General features: G+C 26.3%; 1 protein-coding gene across 1 annotated transcript in view; it reads left to right on the forward strand.

Moving 5' to 3' along the window:
* Positions 1-307: 307 nt before the first annotated feature.
* Positions 308-23,843, forward strand: part of LOC147812541 (coatomer subunit gamma-2-like) — a 37,672-nt gene continuing 14,136 nt past the window's right edge. Inside the window, exons 1-10 of the mRNA XM_087161912.1 lie at positions 308-432; positions 2,147-2,226; positions 3,594-3,719; positions 3,796-3,903; positions 7,575-7,659; positions 9,686-9,779; positions 11,376-11,527; positions 14,046-14,124; positions 16,109-16,275; positions 17,142-17,312. Coding sequence (XP_087018038.1) covers positions 17,288-17,312 — 25 coding nt within the window. The 5' untranslated portion in view covers positions 308-432; positions 2,147-2,226; positions 3,594-3,719; ... (5 more) ...; positions 16,109-16,275; positions 17,142-17,287. The remainder of the gene's footprint in view (positions 433-2,146; positions 2,227-3,593; positions 3,720-3,795; positions 3,904-7,574; positions 7,660-9,685; positions 9,780-11,375; positions 11,528-14,045; positions 14,125-16,108; positions 16,276-17,141; positions 17,313-23,843) is intronic.

Consider the following 23,843-nt stretch of genomic DNA (forward strand, 5'->3'; position numbering starts at 1 on the left):
TCTTTAAGCCTCGCTTTCCTTTTCAAAGTGATTCGCTGGACTTGGATAGTGTATTTTAATTCTTTCTTCGCTAAAATATTTCTTGACGAGCACCAGTTCGTTATTATTATTTATTTTTGCTTCAATGTTGACAAAGATTTCAAAATATATATTCAGAGTGATAATTACAGAACACCTTTCAAAATTAATTAACAAACAGTTACGCATACAGATTATTCCATAACGATTACCTTTTATATATTTTTTCCATAATTCTTCCTAAAATTCAAACAAAATGGTATATAACATTGATATAACAAATATTTCAGAGGAGAGAAAAAAATCTATCAAAAGTGAAGATGGTACTTACTGAAAAATCAAAACATGCTTGAATGCCGCAGGAAAGAATGAGTAGTTTGAATGTGATTTAGAAAATCTTCCTAGTTCAATCAGGTACTGGTTTTCATGTTTTTCATCTTACGTTTGATTCGACAGCTTTTATCGTATGATTTCTTTCTTCCTCACTTAAATAATAATATGACTTCACTAATAAGAAAACATATTTGCTTCAATTTGAGCAAAAAAAGTTTTCAATCAATATTAAAGGTCAAAACATATTTGAATGCCGTAAAAGAAAGAGTAGTTTAAATGTGATTTAGAAACTCTTAGTTTAACGTACTGATTTCAATGTTATTCATCCCATCTTCTTTACTTTTGATTCGACATTTTCTGATCGTATATTTTCTTTCTTTCTCGCTTAAATCATAATGTGAGTTCACTAATAAGCATACATATTTACTTCACGTTGGACAAAAAAGTTTAAGGTCAATATTAAAGGAAATCTACAACTCAATAACTCTTTTATAAAAAAATGTTTTACAACGTTAGTATCTTTAAAAAGAAATAATTAACTAATATATATTTAATTAGTTCTGCAAGTATATATATATATTCAAGCTTTTCCTACATAAATTAGTACTATTTCTCCATTAATTTAGCTTTCCATAACTTAATATTTCAGTTACTGTTGATTTTAAATTATTTAGTTTCATAGATTCACGTCCTAAAAACATTGCTATAAATAAAATAAGTATAAATTAATTTTAAAACTTGTAGTTTATTATTCAAGGTTTAAGAGAAACATATTTTGACCATGTCTTTTTTATCACTATCATTAGAAGTAAAATTTAAATTTTTGTGGAAAAAGGTAGGTTAAAAATTATTTTGACTGTTACTTCTTTTCTAGTTGGTTAGCTAAAGAAAATTTTTGTTGGCTCCATATTTCCTATAATGGTGTAAACATTTGTGGCAAAATTTAAGATTGTGCTTTCCAAGCAATGAATTAGCTAAACTCTATTTTACCCAATTTATTTTTGGTGGGTGAGCTAAAGTATTCTAACGATTTTCTTCGATATGTTAATGTTACAGACTAAAGCATATTTGCGCACATGTTAGACTAAAACATATTTTGGCTCGTGTATTTTTAGATTGACTCATTCAAAATTTGTTAGGGCTTAAAATTGAACTTGTGGTCCTACATGTCAAAAATTAATTGAAATTTGGTCGGAGGTGACTGTTTTTTTCGTATGTGAGCTATCGACAAAATATCTCGAACTATTGTGAATTCTTTATTTCTTACAATAAACTTTTTTATATCAACTTTCAAGGTTCAATGTAAGCTGAAACTTATTTCCATAACTCTTTTTCGTTAATTTAAGTAACGGAATGTTTTTTCAGGCTAGCGTATGCTAGTGATTTCCAACATTGTGCTAAAATGGGTAACCTATTGCAAAGTTTCAATCTTGCATTCTCGCGCTGTAGTGAAAACACTGGATTACCATATCGATAATCTTTAGGTAAAATAAAAGTTAAAAACACACATTGGTTTTTAAATAAAATAATTTTTATTCTTTAATATAAAAAGAAACAGTTGAACTTTGTGCTTTTATTTTATTATTATTTTAAGTGATAAAATTTTCCGAGACATTACAGCGATTTCATGCAATTTTATTCCGTCAATGCAAGTTATTGTTTACAGTTATTGTTACAAGTATTACAATTATCGTTACAAGTATATGTTATAGCTATTGTTACAAGTATTGTTAATGCAAGGTATTGTTAATGCAAGTAATACATTTCCGAGCGTTAATCTAAGGAATCTTTCCAGGTTTTAGAAAGATTTCATAAAATGATCAGCAACAGTGACTATTGCTTATCTATCACACAGAAAAGGGATAAATCACACAGGTATGTGCATTTCTTCAAACTTTTACACAGCAATTAATAAAAAGACTTTAAGCTACAGGAGATTTAAAGTGCACCTTGCTGCAAATACGCACTAGTTGTTTTGTTTTCTGTCAGAATCGAACTTACGGCCCCCAGGTTTCTATCAGAGTGTGTTATTTTCCATTCGCAGTGTTCTGCAGTACATCTCAAAATGGGATTTTTTCTTTCTGGTAGATTAGCTTGCAAATCCAGCAGACGAAGCTAAAATTTTAAGAGAAAAAAAATAAAACACTAAATTTAAAAATATCAAGCATTGAATATTTATTTAAAACTTTGATTATTTACTTTGAAAATATCACGAAATTATATCCTTTGTAATAAAATTCAATAGGTGGATATCCCCATCAATACCAGGGCGAAAAAAGTAGGTACTTCAAAAACACAAGAATCAAAAAATGTAACAGAGGGAAAGTGATTAGCTAAAAGAGTTTAATTTATAACCACTCAAGTAAAAATTTTATTCTTTCTCTTTTCAAAAAATTATATATATGGTACAAAATCCTTAAGCTTTTTTTCCTCCAAAATCCTTAAGTTCTCTAAGGAGTGAACATTCCGGCAAATTCAGTTACGAAAATATATCAAATTCAATGGTTTTAATTTTCATGCATCTCACAGGCTTATGTGAAGCCAACAGGAAATGTTCCTATTTTTTTACCAGCTTTGCTCTTCATTCACCAAAAGCACCATTTTGAATGGACCATAGTATTGTTTAGTTTTTAATCATTTGCTAATTCATGTAAATAATGATGCATCAAAAACATACACATCAGTCTATAATCAAGAAATTTCTATAAAAATTTAATTCATTGTTTTACAATATTTGAAACATGAAATTTTAATACCGTAACAATATTGCTTGTATTAAACTTTAAACATTCTACAATGTAATGGTTTCAATTGAGCTGAAAGTAGCTGATTATTAATTCATAATTATTTCCGCATCGCAAGTTTGTTAACAGACAATTATATTTTTATCTCTTACATTGTTGCAGAAAAATGCTGTCTCAGACGAGTAACTAAGCAAACGTTTCACAAACACATTAAATAACAGTACTTATTAGTTATACTCAGACAATACGTTTTAACAGAGACGTCAACTACTACGTGCGAGCTACTCATTGTCCATAATGATCACAACTCATAATATTTACTGACTTTATTATTAAATACATGATCGTTAAATTAATTCCAAAATGTTTTGATTAAGCGGTCAAGATTATTAAGTACAAGATTATTAAGTTATTTTTTAGTTTTAATTTTATATATTTTTATCATTTGTCTTATTCTATGTTTAAAATCACTATATAAATGTTTGTTATTCTGTTTAGTTTTAGCAAGTGTTGCTATTTATAAATCGAGAGATCAACATTGGAATTTATTAGCTACGAAAGACCACAAGGACGTTAATCTCAGTTCTTTAAGGTTACTTCTTATTGCAGATGGATCAAACCCTTGTAAGTTTTGTTTGTCTTTAGTTTTCTTCAATTTTTCCGTGTGTTACATTATTTGTAAATTTACACTAATTTTTAGGGTCCTTCATCATCATACGATCAATTTATCAGTGTGTTTCACAGCTTCGGCCTGCGTCCTGATGCTGTATGTCCTTGTGCAGCTTCTCCTGAGGGACTCACAATTTCTGTAAGAAAGTTTGATGATAAATATTATTTTACCATATAATATGGCTCTAATATTATATCTATCTTAAAACATTTAAGGCATGTGAGTTATTAAAATTATAAATAATTTCTTTTAATTAAATAGATAATTTGCTTTTAAATAGAAGATAAAGATAAACTCATTAGTTGCATTGCATTACCCAACCAGAGGTATCATAAGTGTGGGGCAAATGAAGGCACTTATACTTAGCGCCAGTGATGATAAATTTTTAATAATTATAAAAATTTAATTTTTTAAAAGAATTATTTTTGTGTTGAAATTTGTTAACATCGTTTTCTATTTTATTACGTAGACGAAATGAGTGAAAAGGCAGTAATCTCCCCATCTATATAGGCCCCACGTAAAAAAACATCATTTAATTATGAAGTATAGAAACTAAATTAATTAGAAACTAAAATTTATTTGATTATCTTTAGGTGGTTATTTGTGACCCTTAAACGCAAAATCTTCCCTTCTAATAGTCACTAATGTTTGAGGGATAAAATGTAAAAATGAAATGGTAAAATAAAATTAGAAGAAAAAAATGTCAAGTTTGCATTTAGAAATTAAATTCAGAAAATAAAAATAAAGTATACCTATTTAAATATTATAGGCAAATCAAAAATCTGATGTAAGAAGTAATTCATTTACTTAGAAGCAGTGCTGAAAAAGAATACTTTAAGGGCGTCACAATTTTTTTTTCTGAGTAGAGACTTTTCTGTTGTAAAAATTTTTTTTTCGTAATTACGAAGGAATGTCTCACCTGTAAATTAATATTTCTAATTTTTGAAACTATAATCCAATTTTTCAAACTATAATTGAATTTGCCCATTTGTTTATGCATTCAAAGTTATTAAGCTGCACAGAACATGAAAACTTCTCATTGATCATGTTAGTTACGCTCATTAAATTTCAAAGTATCATATAATTGTCTTGGTGATTATTTTTTAATAATTGTTATCTTAAAATAAGCATATGCTATCCATTAATAAAATATATATTTTCCAGGTTTTCAAAAAGATGTCCAACAAAAATGTTTTTTTAATCTTAGACTTAGAATATAGACTTAGAATAACAACTTTGAAAAGTAAATATTATCCTTGTTTAGGTTAATTGGAGAAGTGGATTAACTATCAATTGTCTTATTGTATAGTTATGAAAAAATACTTAAGAAAATATATTAAATAAAATAGCCTTTTATCAATTCACAAAATATATTTTTATCTGCTTGCTCCTAAAAATAAAACAAGAATGTTTTTAAAATCTGAGCATACACTTCATTGTATCACCCCAACAAGGAAAACACTTAATAATATTAAGAGGCAAGATTTCAAATAAGTATGAAGAGAGGGGCTTTCAGAATTTTTAAAGCAGCAAAAAAATCTTATGTTTTTCAGATTTGTCATTTAAAAATACTATAATTCATCTCTTAATGATTTGATTTAAAACTATTGATATAAAATTTTTTAATTATCACAGATTTGTTAAAGAGTGTAGGGATAATATAATAATTTACTTCTGACAAAATTTTTTTAGCTTCAATATACTCATTGTATTTGCATTTAAAAATTATTTAATTTTTTTAACTATTTCATGAATGAAATACTGTACTTAGGTAATCAATTTTAATTAAAAAAATTTAGGGTCCATTCACTAATTAACATTTGCAAAATAAATTTATTAAAGTTTGCTTAATTCTTTACATATTTATATAAATTCGGTATGATCAATATTAATCTTGTTAATGTTTTGTTGAATATACTACTATAAATAACATTTATTTAAATTTTAAGAAAAATATACTCAATAACCTTTAATAGTTAAATTAATTAGAGTTTTAAATTATCTTTTACAGAATTAAATAAAGTAATTATTAATTTAAAAAATAGTAAGAGCCACTCAATATTGAATTTATTTAAATTGCTTTTGCCAAAAGCTCATTTTTAAGAAATATTTCAGCTGTATTAGATAAATTGTTAGGTCTTTTCCAAACTGAGACACCATTGATTCACTTGTTGTATGATGAAATGGTGTCTCTAGTTTAAGATTGTTAGGGCGGTTTTTAAAGAGTTCTGCTTTTCTTAGTTTGACAGGAAAGGACTTAAAATCTTTGGATGTAGAAAATACAGAAATTTGGACACAATTCAAATTTAATAGATGTTGGACTAGATATCACAAATCCGATGACATCTTTATCTTCTTCAGAAAAAAATGCTATGTCCTAATAATTCTATTCCTCTTATCTGAGGCTAAGTCGAGGATAGCAGAATATTTAACAGCATTGGAAGATACCAAAAAGAAACTTAATTTGTTTATGCAAGGTTACTCCTGTTATTAAATTCATGTTTTCATTTTTTTATTAAATATGCTCCAAATCTTTATTTTGCTGCTCCAAAATTGCTTTTCTCTAGCTTCAAAACCATGTTTTGCCACTTGCACCACTTCCAAAAAATATAATTTTTTAAATGGATCCCCCCCCCTTATTTCATCCTGTTCCAAATATCTGAATTCCTAACAAAATCACCACTCAGGCATATGTTATTAGAAAATAAAATTATTTTATCATGTTCTTTAAAAATTATGGTGTTCTTTCAAAAAAATGAAAGAAAAAACATCATTTCTAGAGGGAATTATTTTTTAAACTCTTCGGTGATTTAAGAATTTTTATTATTTATTTTTTTTAGAAATTTTATCAGTTTAAAATTCTAGTTGAAGCAAACCAGTCATTGGCGAATTTTTTTTTATTCCGAAATGAGAACAGAAAAATCAGGAGTATATCTTTCCTTTCAGATGAGCAAGAAAAGTTTCTTTAGAATATAATTCTACAGAAAAAAAATTATTTGCTTTTGTATTTTTTCAGCTATTTTATTGTTTCAACTCTTTCTTTACTCTGTTTTTTAAATTTAAAATCTATAACTTTAAAGATGCAGAGTATAGAAGTTTCGGTTATACCTATAATTTTAATTAATGTTATTATAATGCTTTTTTTAATTTATTGTTCTGTTTTTGTCCGTGAAAATAGTAACTGTGTTAATTCATGAAAAACTCTTGGAATTAGTCATAGAAAATCATGAAAAGTCATGAATTTGAAAATCCAAAATGTAGCAGATACCCTGTATATAGCATTTTATTTATCAATTTATTTTAGTTAGCTGTTTTGCACAATAAAAAAACTTTTTCTTGGAATTCATGTTCTTTTGTCATAAAGAATCGGTCAAGGCTAATATTTTGAAAGTTTTCGTTTTTAAAAAAGTATTATTACAGAAAGATTATAATTTTCTAATTTGGAGTATTTTAAAGCAAAATGATTATTTGAAAATCTATAATAACTGATGTTGCTTATTTTTCTTTTCAATTTTCATATACTATATATACTGTGTAAAATTAGAGTTTATTTGTAATTAAAATACTATTCAACAAACTCCTTGTATAGTAATTTCCATTTTTTAAAAATTAATATAAGAAATAACATTATTATTTGTTATGAAATTATAAAATAGATGTCCTTTAAAACTAAACTCTATTTTCAGTAGTCCATTATGATTTTTCTGTAATTCTTACTTCTGTTTATAGGGTGGTCTTGTATTTGTGTGCGGTACTAAAGATATATTTTACTAACATGTTTTTCTTAAATTTATAAATTTACATTGTAGAATCACTGTGTTTTCTGTCAGAGTGTTACGGGATGAACGGATATGCGTAATTGCAAAACAAAGACCAGATTAGGCTGAAGAAGAGGTAAGTAATTTAAGTATACTTGTAAATATTTCTTCTCTTGTTCTATAAATTCTTAATTTTGTAATTCTCACCTTATTCACTAGCTTTTTCTTTGATTGATATATTTTTCATTTCTTAGCTTGCAATTTAACAAATATTTAAAAAATTTACAAATTTAATATAATTGGTATTTACATTAAAGTATTACTGTTCTATCAGATTTAAAATTACTATTAAGTTATAAGTCATTGTTTAATAAACAGGTAAGTTAACTAATTTGTCATGATTTTTATATCAGTAAATTGACAATTAGATGTATCTTTCTATCTCTCAGTTTGAAAGTTGATAATTAACTGATTTATTACAATTACCATATCAGTAAATTCATTATAAGCTGAGTCTTTGTCAGTCACATTTTAGAAACAAGTAAACTCACCAGTTTATAAGGATTTTCACACCAAGAATCACTAGGGAAATTTCCAAAATGTCAATGTACACAAATTTTAGAGGAAAAGTTTGTATGGGTAACTTTTTATTTTGCAACTAGTAAAAGTTTCTAGCACATTGTAATTTTGTTTTCCCCTAATTGTCAAGTTTTTAATTTTTGAATTTCCTTCCAATCCAAGCCAGCCATTCTAAAGTGAAAAAAAACTTTTCTTCAAAGTATACCTTTTTTTTAATTTCTGGTATGCTTTTAAGTTTGCTGATTATACAAATCTAAGTTGCAAGGTCAAACTTAAAAATAGTTTACCCAAATGGCATACGTCAAGTACAATTATAACAATTAAAAAAAAATTCAGGTAAAAAAATTTATTTTCAAATTCTTTTTAGTCTTTTCAGGTTGCCAGCTACAGATCTTAAAAGTTAAAAATTAGTTTTTCAAATATGGTAAACATATTGTCTCATTAAAACAGAACAAAACTTAAAGATAGTATTTTTTGATAATTATGAATCTTGAATCAGAATTCATGAATACTTTCATAGTAAATTTAGTATGGATGTTTTTAAGTTGTAATATATGATTATGAAAACCCCAAGTGCCATAATTTTATGGAGATGCCATACTAACATATGCACAGCAACAGCAAAATTAGATGTTAAAGACGGCCCATTTGAAAATTATTTAGTTTCTTTAAACTAAATAATTATCAGATAGGCCGTATTATCATATTTAGTGCTGTGGGTAAAGAATGGGTTTTCAAAATATTACTATTATTATAAATATTACATTAATGAACGCGACTTGTTTCTCTTAATTTTAAATTGAAATGATTATGAATTTCCAGCTTCTCATTTATTCTTTATTAATCAGAAAAGAAATAAATGAAAGGAAATTCCAATTATTAATGAAAAAAAATTACTCAACTAATCTTCTTGAAAGCCCTGAATCTTGGAAACAAGGTTTTATCTCTCCTGCATCTTTAATTTTCATTGGTTGTTGAGGAAAAAATCGATTTTTGGTGATTAGGAGTCTCCTCTTCTCTTTAATTTTACCAAAGTATATAAAAATTGCTTGAGAACTGAGACGGAAAAGCCTAATGATCATTGATATGCTGTGTCTCAAAATACTGCTTAATATACTGTATTTTAAGAGAAATGTTCATAAATGTAATGCTTAAAACCACAGGTAATCCTCTCAAAACTATGGCAGTACTAAATTTAAAAAAAAATTATGTTTTGGGAAAACTGCTGCAGGGTGTTCACTATATTGTATTCTATTTCAATTTTGACAATTTGAATTCAAAAAACAATTTGATCTTAAAAATATTTAATCTTAGATATTTATTTTTTAAATTTTACTTTTATGTTTGTTTCCAAGACATTATTGGGCTAAAAGTACCAATTAAAAGTGTTGAATTCTGCCTTGCTTTTTTACAAAATATTTTATGTCATTTGTTCTGCTTATAGTCAAAGGGTTATTGGGATAAAAGCAAATGTAACAGTATTGTTAATAATTTTTCACTCAATTTTTTTGTTAAAAAAATATAATTGTGTAATTTGCTTTGTGATGATAATTCTAATGAACTGTTTCTATTATACTTTTTAGAGTTTTCAATGGATGAGTACTGCAAGCTATTGATAGTATTCATCAAGTTGGAATTTGCTGTCTTGCTTTAGTTTTGCCCAATTGTTTGCCAAATGTAAGTAAAAATATCCTAGAAATATCAATAGAAAAATAGATTTTACAACCAGTTTACTCTTGAAGGTTTGCTTCTTTCAATTAGGATTATTTTGTCATATTTATCAAAATATAATTTTTGTTCACTAGTCAAATAAAAACAGGATGGTCTTACTTCAAAATTGTAACATCTTGTGCAGATGTTTAGTAATTATGCAGGCAAGTCTGCCTTTTCTGCAACGATTTTTTTACTTTTCTTCCTAATGGTGTATTTGGTAAGCATTAGTGGTTAGCTTTTTTACTCTTAAAAATTTTTTCACTTTTTTAGTGTTTTTTTTTAAGATGATTAAACTGAATTTCTTTCTGAAAAATGTTTTGTGCATAAAACGCTGAACGTAAAAAGTCTATTGGATTCAGTCTAAATGCTTTATCAGTTTCTTCATTGTATATTACAGGGTGCGTAGTGTAGCAGTTTTTAAAAACTGCTTAAAGGTGCTTATTTTTGATTTATGTATTTTATAAGCCCTTAAAGGTTTTTTTTTTTGTTTTTTGTAAATAGTGCTTAGTTTTCTATCTTTAAAGAGATATTTTTCTTTGCCGAGTCGATTGTTGTTCTAAATTACAAAAGATGCATGATTTTCGCTGTAATATTTATCAGAAACTAGAATTTATTGTATTTATGTTTATAAATTTTAATGATCGAAAAAACAATTTTTATTACTGTACAGATCCTAATTAGGATTTTTGCTTGTGAAAGTGCTTAAAAATATTTTTTGAGTGCTTAAAAAGTGCTTATTTATGTTGAAAAATCTGTCTACGCACCCTGTATTAGTTTATAGTATGCATCTATTCATGGTTTTTTAAGGTAAACACCAAGATCCTGCATGTGGGTAGCATATTTTTATGTTACCCTCACACATTTTATGTTATAAAAACACAATCGAACTGAAGATCAGTTTAATCTTTTGCTTTAAATATGAATTTGATCATGGTTGGGCCAAATCTATGTGCCTGAAATATGTACTACTTTTTTACCATAAACAATCTTTGATGTGCCACCTGCCACTACCTATTGTTGTAGTACTTTTAAAGTTAATTATTTTTCATTTAATACCAATTTCTGATTTTTAAAAATGATTAATAACTGATAGAGGTAAGAATAAATTTGAAATGTTATATCTTTACAATGGAAATAAAACTCATTTAAGGACAAACAAACATTAAAAAAGAATCAAGATGTTTTTACTTATGCTGCTGAGCAATACTTGATTTGTATAAAATTCATCTCAAAAATGAATGTAGGGTTGATTTTGCAGGAATATCTGTTAGATGTATTGTGTTATGTAGGATTATGGCTAAAAAAACACTTTTTAAAAATGCCTATTAAAAATCTTAGAAATATTTACCATATACTAAAATATTTACTATAGATAAGGAGGAGTGTTTTACAAGTTCTTTCAGTGTTTTTTTTCCCTATTAATTATGATTTATATGCTCTGTGTAATTAATATATTTAACATGGCTTATTGTACTTTTTTTTAAATTTTTGGAAATTATTATTGTAAAGTAATGAAAATTTTTAATTTTAAATTAGATTTTTAATTTTTTTTGCCCATAGGAAGCTGTCACTGTTGTTTTTATAAAGTCATGGCCTTACTGATTACATTCCAAAAAAGAAATTAACTGGCATAAGTAGAGCCCCAACTCCTGAAATGATAGCTTATTTGGATTTAAATGTTAGCACAACTGGAATGCTTATCTGATATTAAGGTATAAAAATATTTTACTGTTTTATTTGTATTCTTAAAATATTGTTTTAAATGAATTGGGATTAGATATTTATAACTTTATTCAGTCTATGTATTTTGACTTAAAAAGAATTTCAGATGTCCCATGCAGCATCAACCTTTTTCTGTACAAGTATGAAACTTGCCTGTGAATTATATTCATCAAGACATATAGCTCTTTACCTTGATCCTTACTGTGGTTTAGGTTTTACCTTATGGTGTTTGAATAGGTAACTTCTTAACTTTACTCACATCAATTAAATTAGTAAAGTTTTTTTTCCTCTTAAATAGTTTAAATCATTTCCAATTTTTTTACATGTGTTATATCAGCAAAAAGAGGATTTATATTGAATTTTGTAAGTCGAGGCAATTAAAAAAATATATCTGACATCAGAATAGTGAATAAAATCCGTTCAATTAAGAGAAGATTATAAAATAAAATTTTAAATTATGTTTTTAATTTAGTCAATGAATGAATGAGGTTTTCATTTTATCCTTGTCTTGTTAACTTTATTTATAAAGTCTTCTACTTGAAACATATAACAGCATGAAGTATTATACATTTCTATTGAAGTTTCTGAGAATTAAATAACAAAACCTGCAAAAGCAATTATTTTTAAAAACCAGCTCCTGATATTTTCATTTTGCAAAAAGAAAAAAGAAAAAAAAGAAGAAAAAATTTTCTGGTAAAAATAAAAAAGTATTTTTGAGAGTTTATTCTCTTACTTTAATTTATGTAGTAATTATTCGGAAAATTAAGTTGTTTCAGTCTAATATTTTCAATGTAAGGCTCTTGATTATCATTTTTGAGTCTCTTTACAAGTGTTGCTTCCTTAAAGCCTCTCCATAAGTTAAATAATTTTCTTTGACTTTCACACTAATAATATTTTAGAAAGTCTATTTCTATCACTATTATATTACTCTTATATTTAGTGCTTTTTTTCTACTGTGTTATTAAGCAGATGATCAACATTTTGTTATTGTCATATTATTAAATATATTAAAGGATGCAATGCATAATAAACATTTTAAAATTATCATCCATTTTTGTATTTTCTGCTAAAAATATATTGCGATTCTTAGAAATTAAAATTTTCATAACATAAGAATTGCATATAGTCGCTATAGCTGTGATCTCCATAGCGATGGAAAATTCATTTAGTGGGAAATTGTTAACAATTTATTCTTATGATACAAAGATTTTAATAACTTTTCAACCTTTAGGCTTGATAAATGCGAAAGAAATTCTTTTACTATCTTATGAATGGTTGCATTCTTTTCTCTTCATATACATACACAAAAACCTTTTGGTTTTTAATATTTTTGTTGAAATTTTTTGTTTAATCTCTAAAATTCAAAGATCAGATCAACAGTGATAGCAAAATAAATATATAAATAAACTGTTTACACATGCGTTGACATAAAGGAAATATTTTTTAAAAAAATTAATACAACATTTTCTCCAAACTGACTAAAATTATTTTAACAAAATTATTATAATTTGTGTCTAAGATTATTTTTAAAAATTTTTGCCAGAAGTACTTCTTAAATTAAATGTGTTATAAGAAAAGAGTTTTAATTATTATCTTAAAGTTTTCAATACTTTTTCATGAAGCTTTGTACTTAAAGGCATCCTTTTTTTTATTGTTGACTCAAAATAATCAAGTTCCGAATATCAAAAACTAAAGAAATTTTGTCTTTATTATTCTGTTCTTGCTACAGTGGTGTAAAAAACTTGCATTTATAGTTGTCATGACCTTGCCAAGATTTTCATTCATATAATTTTTTGCCGGCACTATTACAAAAATGGCACTTTTTGTTTTGTTGATACTTGAACTTTGGTGTTGGAGTGTGTTTGCCCAACCAAAGTTTTTTTATGCTCAAAAGAAATAACAACAAATTTAGTAATTACAACTGGACTGTTTTGTGATTCTACAGAAACTGTAAGTAAGCTTTATAAAAGCTAAATACTGATATTTTGTTTTTAATAAAAATGGAATTGATGCGTATTTATTGATAGAACTGAACTCTTTAAGAAAAAGTATGCTAAAACATTTTTGATATGCTACGAGAGAAAAAAAATTACTCTTAAATTAAAAAAGAATAATTTATTGATGAATTTAACTTTCTCTTATATTTCTTCTATATTTGATATGCAAATTTTAAGGTTGAAGTAATTTTTAAATGCATTTTAGAAATTGTTGATATTTATATTTAAATAAAATGAAAATATTTAATGAAAATTTAAATATTTCTATTGTAAGAAGCCATCACTGCATGTATTGCTAATTTCTTTCGCATTAAGACATATATTTTTTTACTTTAGTGTTTATTCAGGTCACCATACCATTTTAATCCCACCATCTGAAGTTGAAATTAATCCTACCCTTTGGTTGTCAACAATTAGGCAATACAAAGGTTATAATTCATTCTAAATAATAAAAATAAGTAAAATTTTGTTATTTTTTTAATAATTTCTAATTTGTTTTTTTTTATTTTAGAGTTCGTGATACATTCTGTTCCTATGGCATTATGGAACTTTACACAAGAGGCTTAGGATCATCTATCAGCCAATTGAAGGTAATGCAATAGCCTATATTTTCACTTACAAAATTTCTCAGCCATTTGTGTGTGTGTTTACCCATTTAGAGGGTTTTCAAACACATTCCGATCATAATGTATTCTTTATCCTTTGATTCTATTTTTAAGGGAATTTTTTTGTTACAGTGACCATTAGGATAGAAACTAAGCTTGTTTTAAAAAATTCATTTAGTATCATTTTGCCTTGTACACTTTTTTAATTTTTTATAGACAAATTTTTAACTCCATGCACCCTCCTATACTCAGAACCATTGCCTTGTACCAAAGAATATTTTGAAACATTTATTGTTCTTTACAGGCTGATATAGTTTATAATGCTTAGGTTTTAGATTTAAAATTTATATCATAGCAATGTTTGATCTATTTCTGGCGAGATTCTATTCTTCGGCAAACTGTACTGACAGGTTGATCCAGATAAAACTAAATTTAAAAATTCCACAGTTATTTGTTTTATTCTCTTTCTTTGAAAATACATGATGATTTTTTAAAAGCTATTTATACATTTTGCTCTGTTAAGCAAAATTTTTTTTAGTATATGTTTCACAACTTAATAAGACCAAACAAAGTTTGTTTCGGTGATAAAATGTTTAATTTTGTACTATATATGTCTTTATCTAAACAATGTGCTCTAAAGCACAAATAATGCTTCATAAAAAGACATACCATATTTCTAATTTTATAATTATGAAACTTCCTTAGAGTGTACAATCAAACTGAAAGAGAGAAACACAGAGATGCAAGTGAAACTTATAAACAAGTTACAAAAAAGGGGGAAAAAGTGGCTGGGCTACAAGCTTTAACTGATTAATTAAATAAAAGAATAATAAAAAGTGTGCCGTTGGTGGGGTGAAAGCTATCTATGGAATTCTAGAAGGAAAATTTTGATGAATTCTAATTTTTAATTTCATGACTTTCTTTATAATATTCTATTCTTTCCAAACATTAGAAAATCAATTTTCTTATGATTTCTACATTTTAATATTTCATGGGCTGTTCCGCTACTGCACCTGTTTCTTATGTCCTTTCTTTTGCTTGATTAACTTCTTCAAGTTTGAATATTTTCAGTTTATAAGTTTTCACAATTAGAAAACATATTAGTCTATTAAGAAATGGGTACTAGTTCAAGACTGTTTTAATCCTATAAATAATGCTATGATTTCTTAACTTTTTCAGACATTCTCATTCACTTTTGGATTCTTTTCATTTATTAAAACTTTTCCACATATTTTTTTATCCTTTGATAGTGTTTAATAATTTAAAAATATTTGTTTTCTAAGCATTTAAAAAATTTTATTATAAGATAAAAAGTGTTATAAATTTCTGTGTTTTTATATTTTAGTGACTTTTTGTTGACTGTCTCATATTTGGGTTGACTTTTGAACTCAGCAATACATTTTTCTATAACTTTAAAATGTTGAGCCTGTTTGTTTGTCAGTTTAATTACTTGCCAAGAGAGTTTTTCTATTGCATTTATTAATTTATTTGGTTTTGATTATATTTTAAAATTTATCCATTTGAGAAACTGTAAAAATCTTAATTAAATCCTTAATTTCATATATTTTTTATCCTGCAAAAAATTTTATGAATATAGATCGCTATAGAGAAATGTCTCTACTGATTAGCATTCCTATTTTTTGGGTAGTAGGCTAGAAAGCTGAACTTAAATTATACAATTTAAGTAATTTTGTTGTAAATATGTAATAAGTAACTATTTGTAAGTATATGAGTCTATGACTATTTTTGGTAGGAGTAAAGAAATTTTTTTTAACATAATTTAATTATTTTTCACAGAACGGGATAAAATTATTATTTTTTGTGTTTGCAAATAAAACACTAGAAGTTTAATATTTGTTTTTGTTCTAATATGTTTTATATATTTATATATTGTAAAGCAAATAAAATTTGTATCTTTTTTTAAGCTACTCATTTTAATTATTATTATAGTTAGTCTTTTTCGTTGCAGAGAGGAATAAACTTGAGATGCGTTCGAACCTGTGTTGTTGTAGCTGAGGAGAGGCCTAGAGCTGGATTAACAGCCTCATTCTCTAAATATTTTCTGGTTTAGGCTTATCTCTTAGAGCTGTTAGCACAATCTTTGGATGTCCAGTAAATATTGCCATTTGTTTGCAGGTAAGTAATGTTTTTAATTAATCAGACATGCAATTTTTCTTAGACCCACGGAATTCAGCTTTTTTTCCCTGATTTTCATAATAAACTTAACAATTCTAAGATTGCAAAAATTTTATATATGTAACAAGGGACATCTACAAGTTTTACTAAAGTGATTGAAGTATCTTTTCTATTCAATATGTTCCTGAATTTTAATGACACTTGAACAATATTTTATAAAAAAAGAAAAACGAAAATTTTCTAATGAATTTTTAGAAGCATAAATGAATACTAGGTCCGAGTACTTATTAACTACTTTTAGTGAAATTAAATCTTGGTGTGTTGGCTATTTGTTTTAAATATTTGAATTGTTCTTTTATTTAGTTTTTTAGAATTATTTAATCCAATTTAGAATTCAATATGCACAGAATTTTCTAAATGATAAACTGAGGGGACATTAACTAACTGAATTTTTTTTAAAAAATGCTCATCTGCATTCATAACAACTGAAAAACTTTAATTAGAAATATTAATCCAAATTCAATTTTCCCTCTTATTGACTATTAGTAAGAAATTATCCTAATAGTGATTTTAATAAGCAATGGCATTTTGAATCAACTAGCAGAAGAATCTTACATTTTGAAGTGAGTTAACTCAAGATGTTTAAAAACATTTAATTTGTATTTTATTAAATACAATAATTTCTTTAAATTTTAATTTTCATTATAGTTTCCTTCATAACTTTAAAAAACTACTTTTAGTGTTTTGCTACCATGCTAAATTCAGTTTTTTTCCCAGAAACTGCTGATGCATAGCTGATTACATGAAATTGACCAAATTTTTATGATATTTTAATTATGTATATAAAAAAATGTTTTAATTTATAGCGAGACTCTAGTCCAGACCCAACAGCAGTATATGCTGATAAGAGAGCACTGCGAAATGATAGTCACATTAGTTTATATTTGATGGAGTCTGGTAAACTTTTTCCAGGAGTGAAAGTAGTCATTGCCAATCCGGAGACTAAAAGACAATGTGGAGATTCTCACCTAGGAGAGGTATAAACTACATTTTGTATATTTTAAATAAATCTATATTATCAATCATAGCTGCCAACTCTCTCAACTTGCAAAAAATAATTTTAAAAAAAATTTCAATTTTTTGTATTTTAAAATCTTTTTATTAAAATATCTAATTTTGAAAGGATAAAAAATGTTTTTGGCGTTCGAAACTAAAGAATTGGCAAAAGCAATCTAAGCTTTGTTACTACTTGAATGCCTAATGTGATCATATATTTCGCATTTTTATGTAACGTAAAATCAGTCACCTATTTTAAAATTGTTAAACATTCTGGATTACTGAAATTCTCATTTACCAAAGTTGTGAATATTTTCTTCCTGAATTTCAACTGTAAATTTCACATTACATAAATTCACATTACATAAAATTTCACATTACAAACTTCATATCATATTTAAATTCGCCGAAAGGATTTTATATCATAGTAGTACCACATTAATTTAGAATTAGAATTATAAATAGTACGTTTTACGACAAGCTGATTTAGTAACCAAATATTTCACATCTTAGTTAAACTTACCAAAATTATTGCATACTACAGTAATACCACATATTTTCAATTAAAATTATTGCACTTGACTTCAAGCGTTTTTGATACCAAATATTAGCAATAAACTAGCCAAAAAGTTTCTATTCCACAGTAGTACAGCATTATTTTCAATAAAAATTATTGGCTTTGTTGCTTGTACACTTTTCAGTAAGCCTACTTAATAACCAAAAAGTTCATATTTTAGCTAAACTTGCTAAAAGGATTGTGTGCCATAGTAGTACAACATTATTTTTACTTAAAATTATTACTAGAACATTTTATGGTAAATCTATTTAGTAACCGAAAAGTTCATATCGTAGCTAACCTTGCCAAAAGTATTATATACTTCTGTAGAACCAAATTATTTTCAATTAAAATAATTGTTGGCACATTTTGTATTTTTATCTATAAAAGCTGAATGAAATATAATTCCCCATTTTAATTATTTAAGTGGCATGTATTAGATGTTTACTTCACATGCATATGCCATTTCTCAAAAATTACAAGACAAATAATTTCGTAATCTTTTCATTTTATACCTTCCTCCCATTTTATGATGAATTTATCGCATCTGTAAATGAATTAAATGTTTATGTCTTTTAATCAAATTCTACAAAAATGTACATGATTTGTATTTAAATTGAAATGAAGTAAGAGCTTTAATTCGTAGATCAAACGTAGATTCGGAAAAATAAATAAATAAATTTAGATTGAACGAATATTTAAATTAATAGATATTAAATTAATATTTAAGTCAATTACTTTACTATTCCACCTTTTCAAAAACATTTAGAGGAGTATGGGAAAAAATTGTCGATTCTGTCATTTCCATGTCTTTATGTCTCTTCGGAGTTTATCTCATCGGAGTTCGGAGTCTATGCAATTCTTCCTTTGCCTCTCTTGAATTCAAAATTCTTTGAAAGAACAACTTGCATATGTGCATGTGTAGTTTTGAGTACTAGATAAGATTATCATTATAAGTTTAGTATTTAAGCAAAATTTACCCTGACATCATTTTGGCTTTTGTTTCATATTGTTTTGCATTAAAATATCTAAGTTCCATTTGGCATTCTGGTTATCAAAATTATGTGTTCTGTAGTTATTTATGCTACTGTATTTATTTTGTTATTTTAATTTACATTGTTATTTGAATGTAGCAGAATTCATAGATCTACCCTGTAAGAATATATTTTCATGGAATGTACGGAATCAACGATTCTTTTACTCCTCGGGGGGCTGTTGTTCATGTTCTGGCTACTTATAAATGTGTCTGATAGCCCTCTTGGGGAAATATTTCGATTGTTAAAAACTAAGATCATAAGCAGCGATAATAAGGCAAAGCGGCAATTTGCAACAACTGCAGCTTGTGCTTTGCTTTATATCAAAGTTTTTTTTAAAAAAAACGGAGAACTAGCTTTTTTTTCTCTATATATGCATTATTGTAAAATGTGGCTCTGCATTCTATGATGAAATTTAAAATATGGTAGATGCGAACAACCTTCAAATAAAAAAATTAACCTTTTGTACATCATCACATATTGATCGAACTGTTTCTGCAGACAGAATAAAATAACCTCGCCTCCACGTTGGCGTTCCCTGGGCAACATTGCGATTAGAAAGAGGCATTATAAGAACCGATTCTTTCACCACAGTGACTAAGAGGTTATGTAGTAATAGTAATAGTACTTTAATTATATTGCACTAGAACTGTATAATGGGTCCGGTCTGGGGAACATCCCCGAGTATGATCCGAAGGCATGCAATCACAATTTTGATCCTTTCTGCAGAGTGTTGGGCTCCCCCTCTTTGGTAGCTTGACGGTAGAACAGCTTAACGAAGACTGATACAACACACCCTCGGTTCTTTCGTAATTTGATCAAATTGGTCAACATCCCTTTTACTGTCGGCAGCCAATAATGCTTGACTTCGTTGATATACTGGAAACAATGTCTTAACACCGGGCCACTGCAGATAACAGGTTATAATAAAGTGGAAGTTTGATAAGTTTAGTTCAACAAAAGCAACTCAATAAATAAGCTTTTTGGTCCAGGGGGGAACTGCTGAACAGCATTAAATTGATTTAATGGCTCTTAAATTTTATTAAATCTGTTTGAACTTTTGCCAACACTGAAGGAAATGTACATTTAAATATTGACGATCGTTTTTCTACGAGATAGCTATTGATTTTAATGTAAATATTTTCGGTTTCTGAGGCATTATGAACAATATTCATATAATATGTAGTGTGATAAAATTTATAAACAACATTTATTTCAAATGGACGAATAATTAAATTTTTAATGCCAATCACGTCTGCAAAAAGGCAATTTCAATTTTTCAAATAGTTTTACCTCAGGCGTTATAAAAGAAATAAGCAAACATGTGCTGCGATGGCTCAGGGGATAGAGCGTTCGCTTTCTAATGCGGCGAACCGGGTTCGAATCCCAGGTCGATACGAATTGCGCGGTTCCACCTTCATTTGCCCTAAACTTCTTTTAACCTAAACTGTCAAAATGGAAAAAAGGGTGGGATCGAGCAGGTGTGGTAGTCAAAGATAAGAAAATAATTTTGTTCTTCAGCAAAAGGGAAAACACATGAGGGTAAAGAGCGTGTTGAAGATGATGTTAGGGATTTTTAACTGCTTTGGAACACTATAAGTGTGATGCAAAGGAGTATCAATTAAAAAAAACTGCTTATTTATTTATTTTCTGTTTCACGTGCTGGATAACATATTCAACGTAACAAAAGCGCAATAATTAGCATTATTATTTTACGCAAATTCATTCACACTTTTTATTTCTGATGTTTCTTTTTTTTCTTCCTATCTTTTAATAAATCTTTACAATATTTTTTAACTCTTTTTCCTTTATTTATAAACATTACGTGATTCTCAAGTGGAAACTTAATACAAGAAGTTTATATTGCTCTGATAACAATAATATATTTTACAATAATAACATAAAAATGTTCTTGTCAAAATTAATTATAGTTAAAAAATAAATAAATACATTGATATTTAGTATGAAAATATGCATAATTTTTATTTATTTAATTTTTGTGCATTAAAATAAATACAAAAAAATTTATAAAGCAAGAAATGAGCTCGAACATCATTTATGATTTCAAAAATAGTTTATTTTTCATTTTTCTGCATACTTTAATACATTATTTTTCTGTACAAAATTTTATTTTAACAATTTATAATAACACAATAGTTGAAATGGTGTACTGTATACTAAATTAAAAACTTTATTTTTATTTTTTTGAAAGTGATGATTTTTTGAAACTTTTATAAATAATAAAAATTTTCTTAAAATTACAAAAATTTTAATAATAGAACTAATATGATCTGATATTAAAATTATGCCAATCAGCAATAATTATTTCATGCTTTAGCCATTGATTTCTTAAGTACTTTAATTAAGAGGATTTTGAACAATTATTTCAAGAAAATTGATTTTACAAAACCTTTTTTAAAATTATTATAATTACATTTTACATTTCGTCTAGGCTAAATGTGGTACAGAATTATTATTTTTTTCTTACATATTTTAATAAAACAATTAGTAATTTAAATTTTTAATGTCTGCAAGTTTCATTAGCTGCAGATAGTATTGTACAGATATAATCGTATCACAAATTAATTTTTATGAAACTTCAAATATAAATAAACTTGTTTGCTTAAATTTAAAAAATGCTGAAGTCCAATTAACTATAATATGAAGTAGAATTGCTTTCAAAATTTTTCTGTTTGAAAATCAAAATCATATTATTAGTGAAGTAGTAAAATAAAATAACTTAAAGTATTAAAAGAAAAAATAATGATAATCAAAGATCTTAAATTTATAACTTCAGCTTAAAAAATAATTTTCTTAATAATTAGAAAATATTTATATTGGACAGATGCAACTAATTACAAAACAATTAAATAACTAGCTAGGCTTTAATGCAAATTCAAATTAGCATGAAGATAACTTGGAAAAATTTGTTACACAATTAATGAGGGTATAGGATTACTAATTTATTTAGAATCTCGTCCCATTTTTGATCTGTTATGGAAAAAGAAAATTATTTAAACAAAATTAATATGCAATCTTTATATATTAAAAATTCGTAACGCTGTTTTGGGTGTTCAATTTAACGTTACATGTTGTTTAAAAATTATAAGATAAAGAGAAATATAAATATAAGAGGACAAAAATTATAATACTTAGCTTATTATTTAGCTTTTTTTAGACTTTGAAACCTTATTTCGCTAATTTTTTATTACTTTTAAGTTTGTATTACATTTTGTTTTGCTGCCCAAATTCAGTAAAACTTAGAAACTTCAAGTTTCAAGATATGTTGGGGAAAAAAAACTTAATATATAGTGATAAGAACAGTTTCCAATTTTAATTGTTATAAGTTTCGTCAACAAATAAAATTACCTATCTTTTAATTCTTATTGAATCATTCATTTTCTGTTCATTAGGTCGAGTTTTTTCATCAAGTTCGTATGATTGCATTTCAAATCAAGTTAATCGTTATGATTAACATGTTAACAAAATGATTGAATATTTTGAAAACAAAATATTCGATCTTTTGTAGGAAATATAGGTCTTTAAGGAGTATGAAGCAATGAGGCGAATGAGAAGCAATTACAAGAGTTGGCGACTGGCTGAGTAATTTATAAATGTATAGTAAATAATATATTAATTAATAAATAACATATTAATTAACAATGATTAATCACGTTTTTATTAAAAAAAAGGGGTATTTCTGGTCTACTTAGAATGGCTGACTCTTATATAGCTTGCTTCTAACATCAAAGTTGAAAGATTAGTACTATTTGTCACTTGTTTTGTAGAAATGTAACCTGGAGGAAAGCCTGAGAATGCTAGGCTGTTAGGTTTATCTTTTTAACGACAAACAGATTGTTACATAAAAGTTTTAAATTATTTAATTAGATGTCCAATTCAAATTGTTCCAACTTTCGTTTACAATAAATTTATTTAAATGTTTTTTTTTTCGTTTTTTTTAACAGATTGTATAGTAATGTTGTAACCATATGATAACTAAGAGAACATTTTTATTAACCTGTACTAAGTTGAAGAATGCATTTACACAGTAAATCCCTAATTAGAAAAATTTATAACTAAAAATTGGCTGTTTGCTAATATGTGTTATGTTATTGACCATCATAGCAACATAATATGACAAACAGCACTACTTGTTCGTGTTGAGCACAATTTTCCTATGTAGTTACCGCCGAGTCTATTGCGAATGAGTGTATATAGTATTATCTAAAAAATTAAAAAAAAAGCTAGATGAAATGGAAAGAACTGAAAATAATGAATAAAATTATGTCGTTATAAGTACAACAAAAATAAAATTCAATATATTGCAAGAAAATTAAATTTCTTTTGTTTTTAATAGTTATATTTCGTGATTAATTTTTGTAGTTTTGCACGAAATCTTACTATTTACTTAATCTTTATTTTTTATTAACGTGGTAAAAAAATTATTAATAACTTTCCTATATAAATAGGTACAGTTTGGTATAAATTTCATAAATTTACATTTCTAACTTTATAATAAAAAATTCTATGTTAAAATGCAATATTTTTTTTAATTGCTTTAATAATCTTCTTTTCTGTTCGTTAAATTTCTATAATTATTATTTTTTTTCCTTTCTGTTTTAATATTAATGTATTTTAAGACTTTTGATATTAGTATTTTTTTAAAAAAAGAAAGTAAAATAAACATAATTTAATAATGAATTTACAACAATTAGTTTTTATTTTAAAATTGTAAATTTTAAGCGGGATACTTCAAATCTGCAGAATATGAAGAAAAAAAATATATGGCATGAAACTTTATTAAGCCATCTTACATGAGTTACTCACCAAAATTAGCTCAATTTTTTAAAAGTACCCTATATTGAAAGATTGAAAATTAAAACATCCATATATTGATACTTCAATAACTTCAAATATTAATG

This window comes from Parasteatoda tepidariorum, chromosome 4 (genome assembly GCF_982258835.1).
Source record: "Parasteatoda tepidariorum strain Cologne lab strain chromosome 4, Ptep-v5.0, whole genome shotgun sequence".
In the NCBI taxonomy this organism is placed as follows: Eukaryota; Metazoa; Arthropoda; class Arachnida; order Araneae; family Theridiidae; genus Parasteatoda; species Parasteatoda tepidariorum.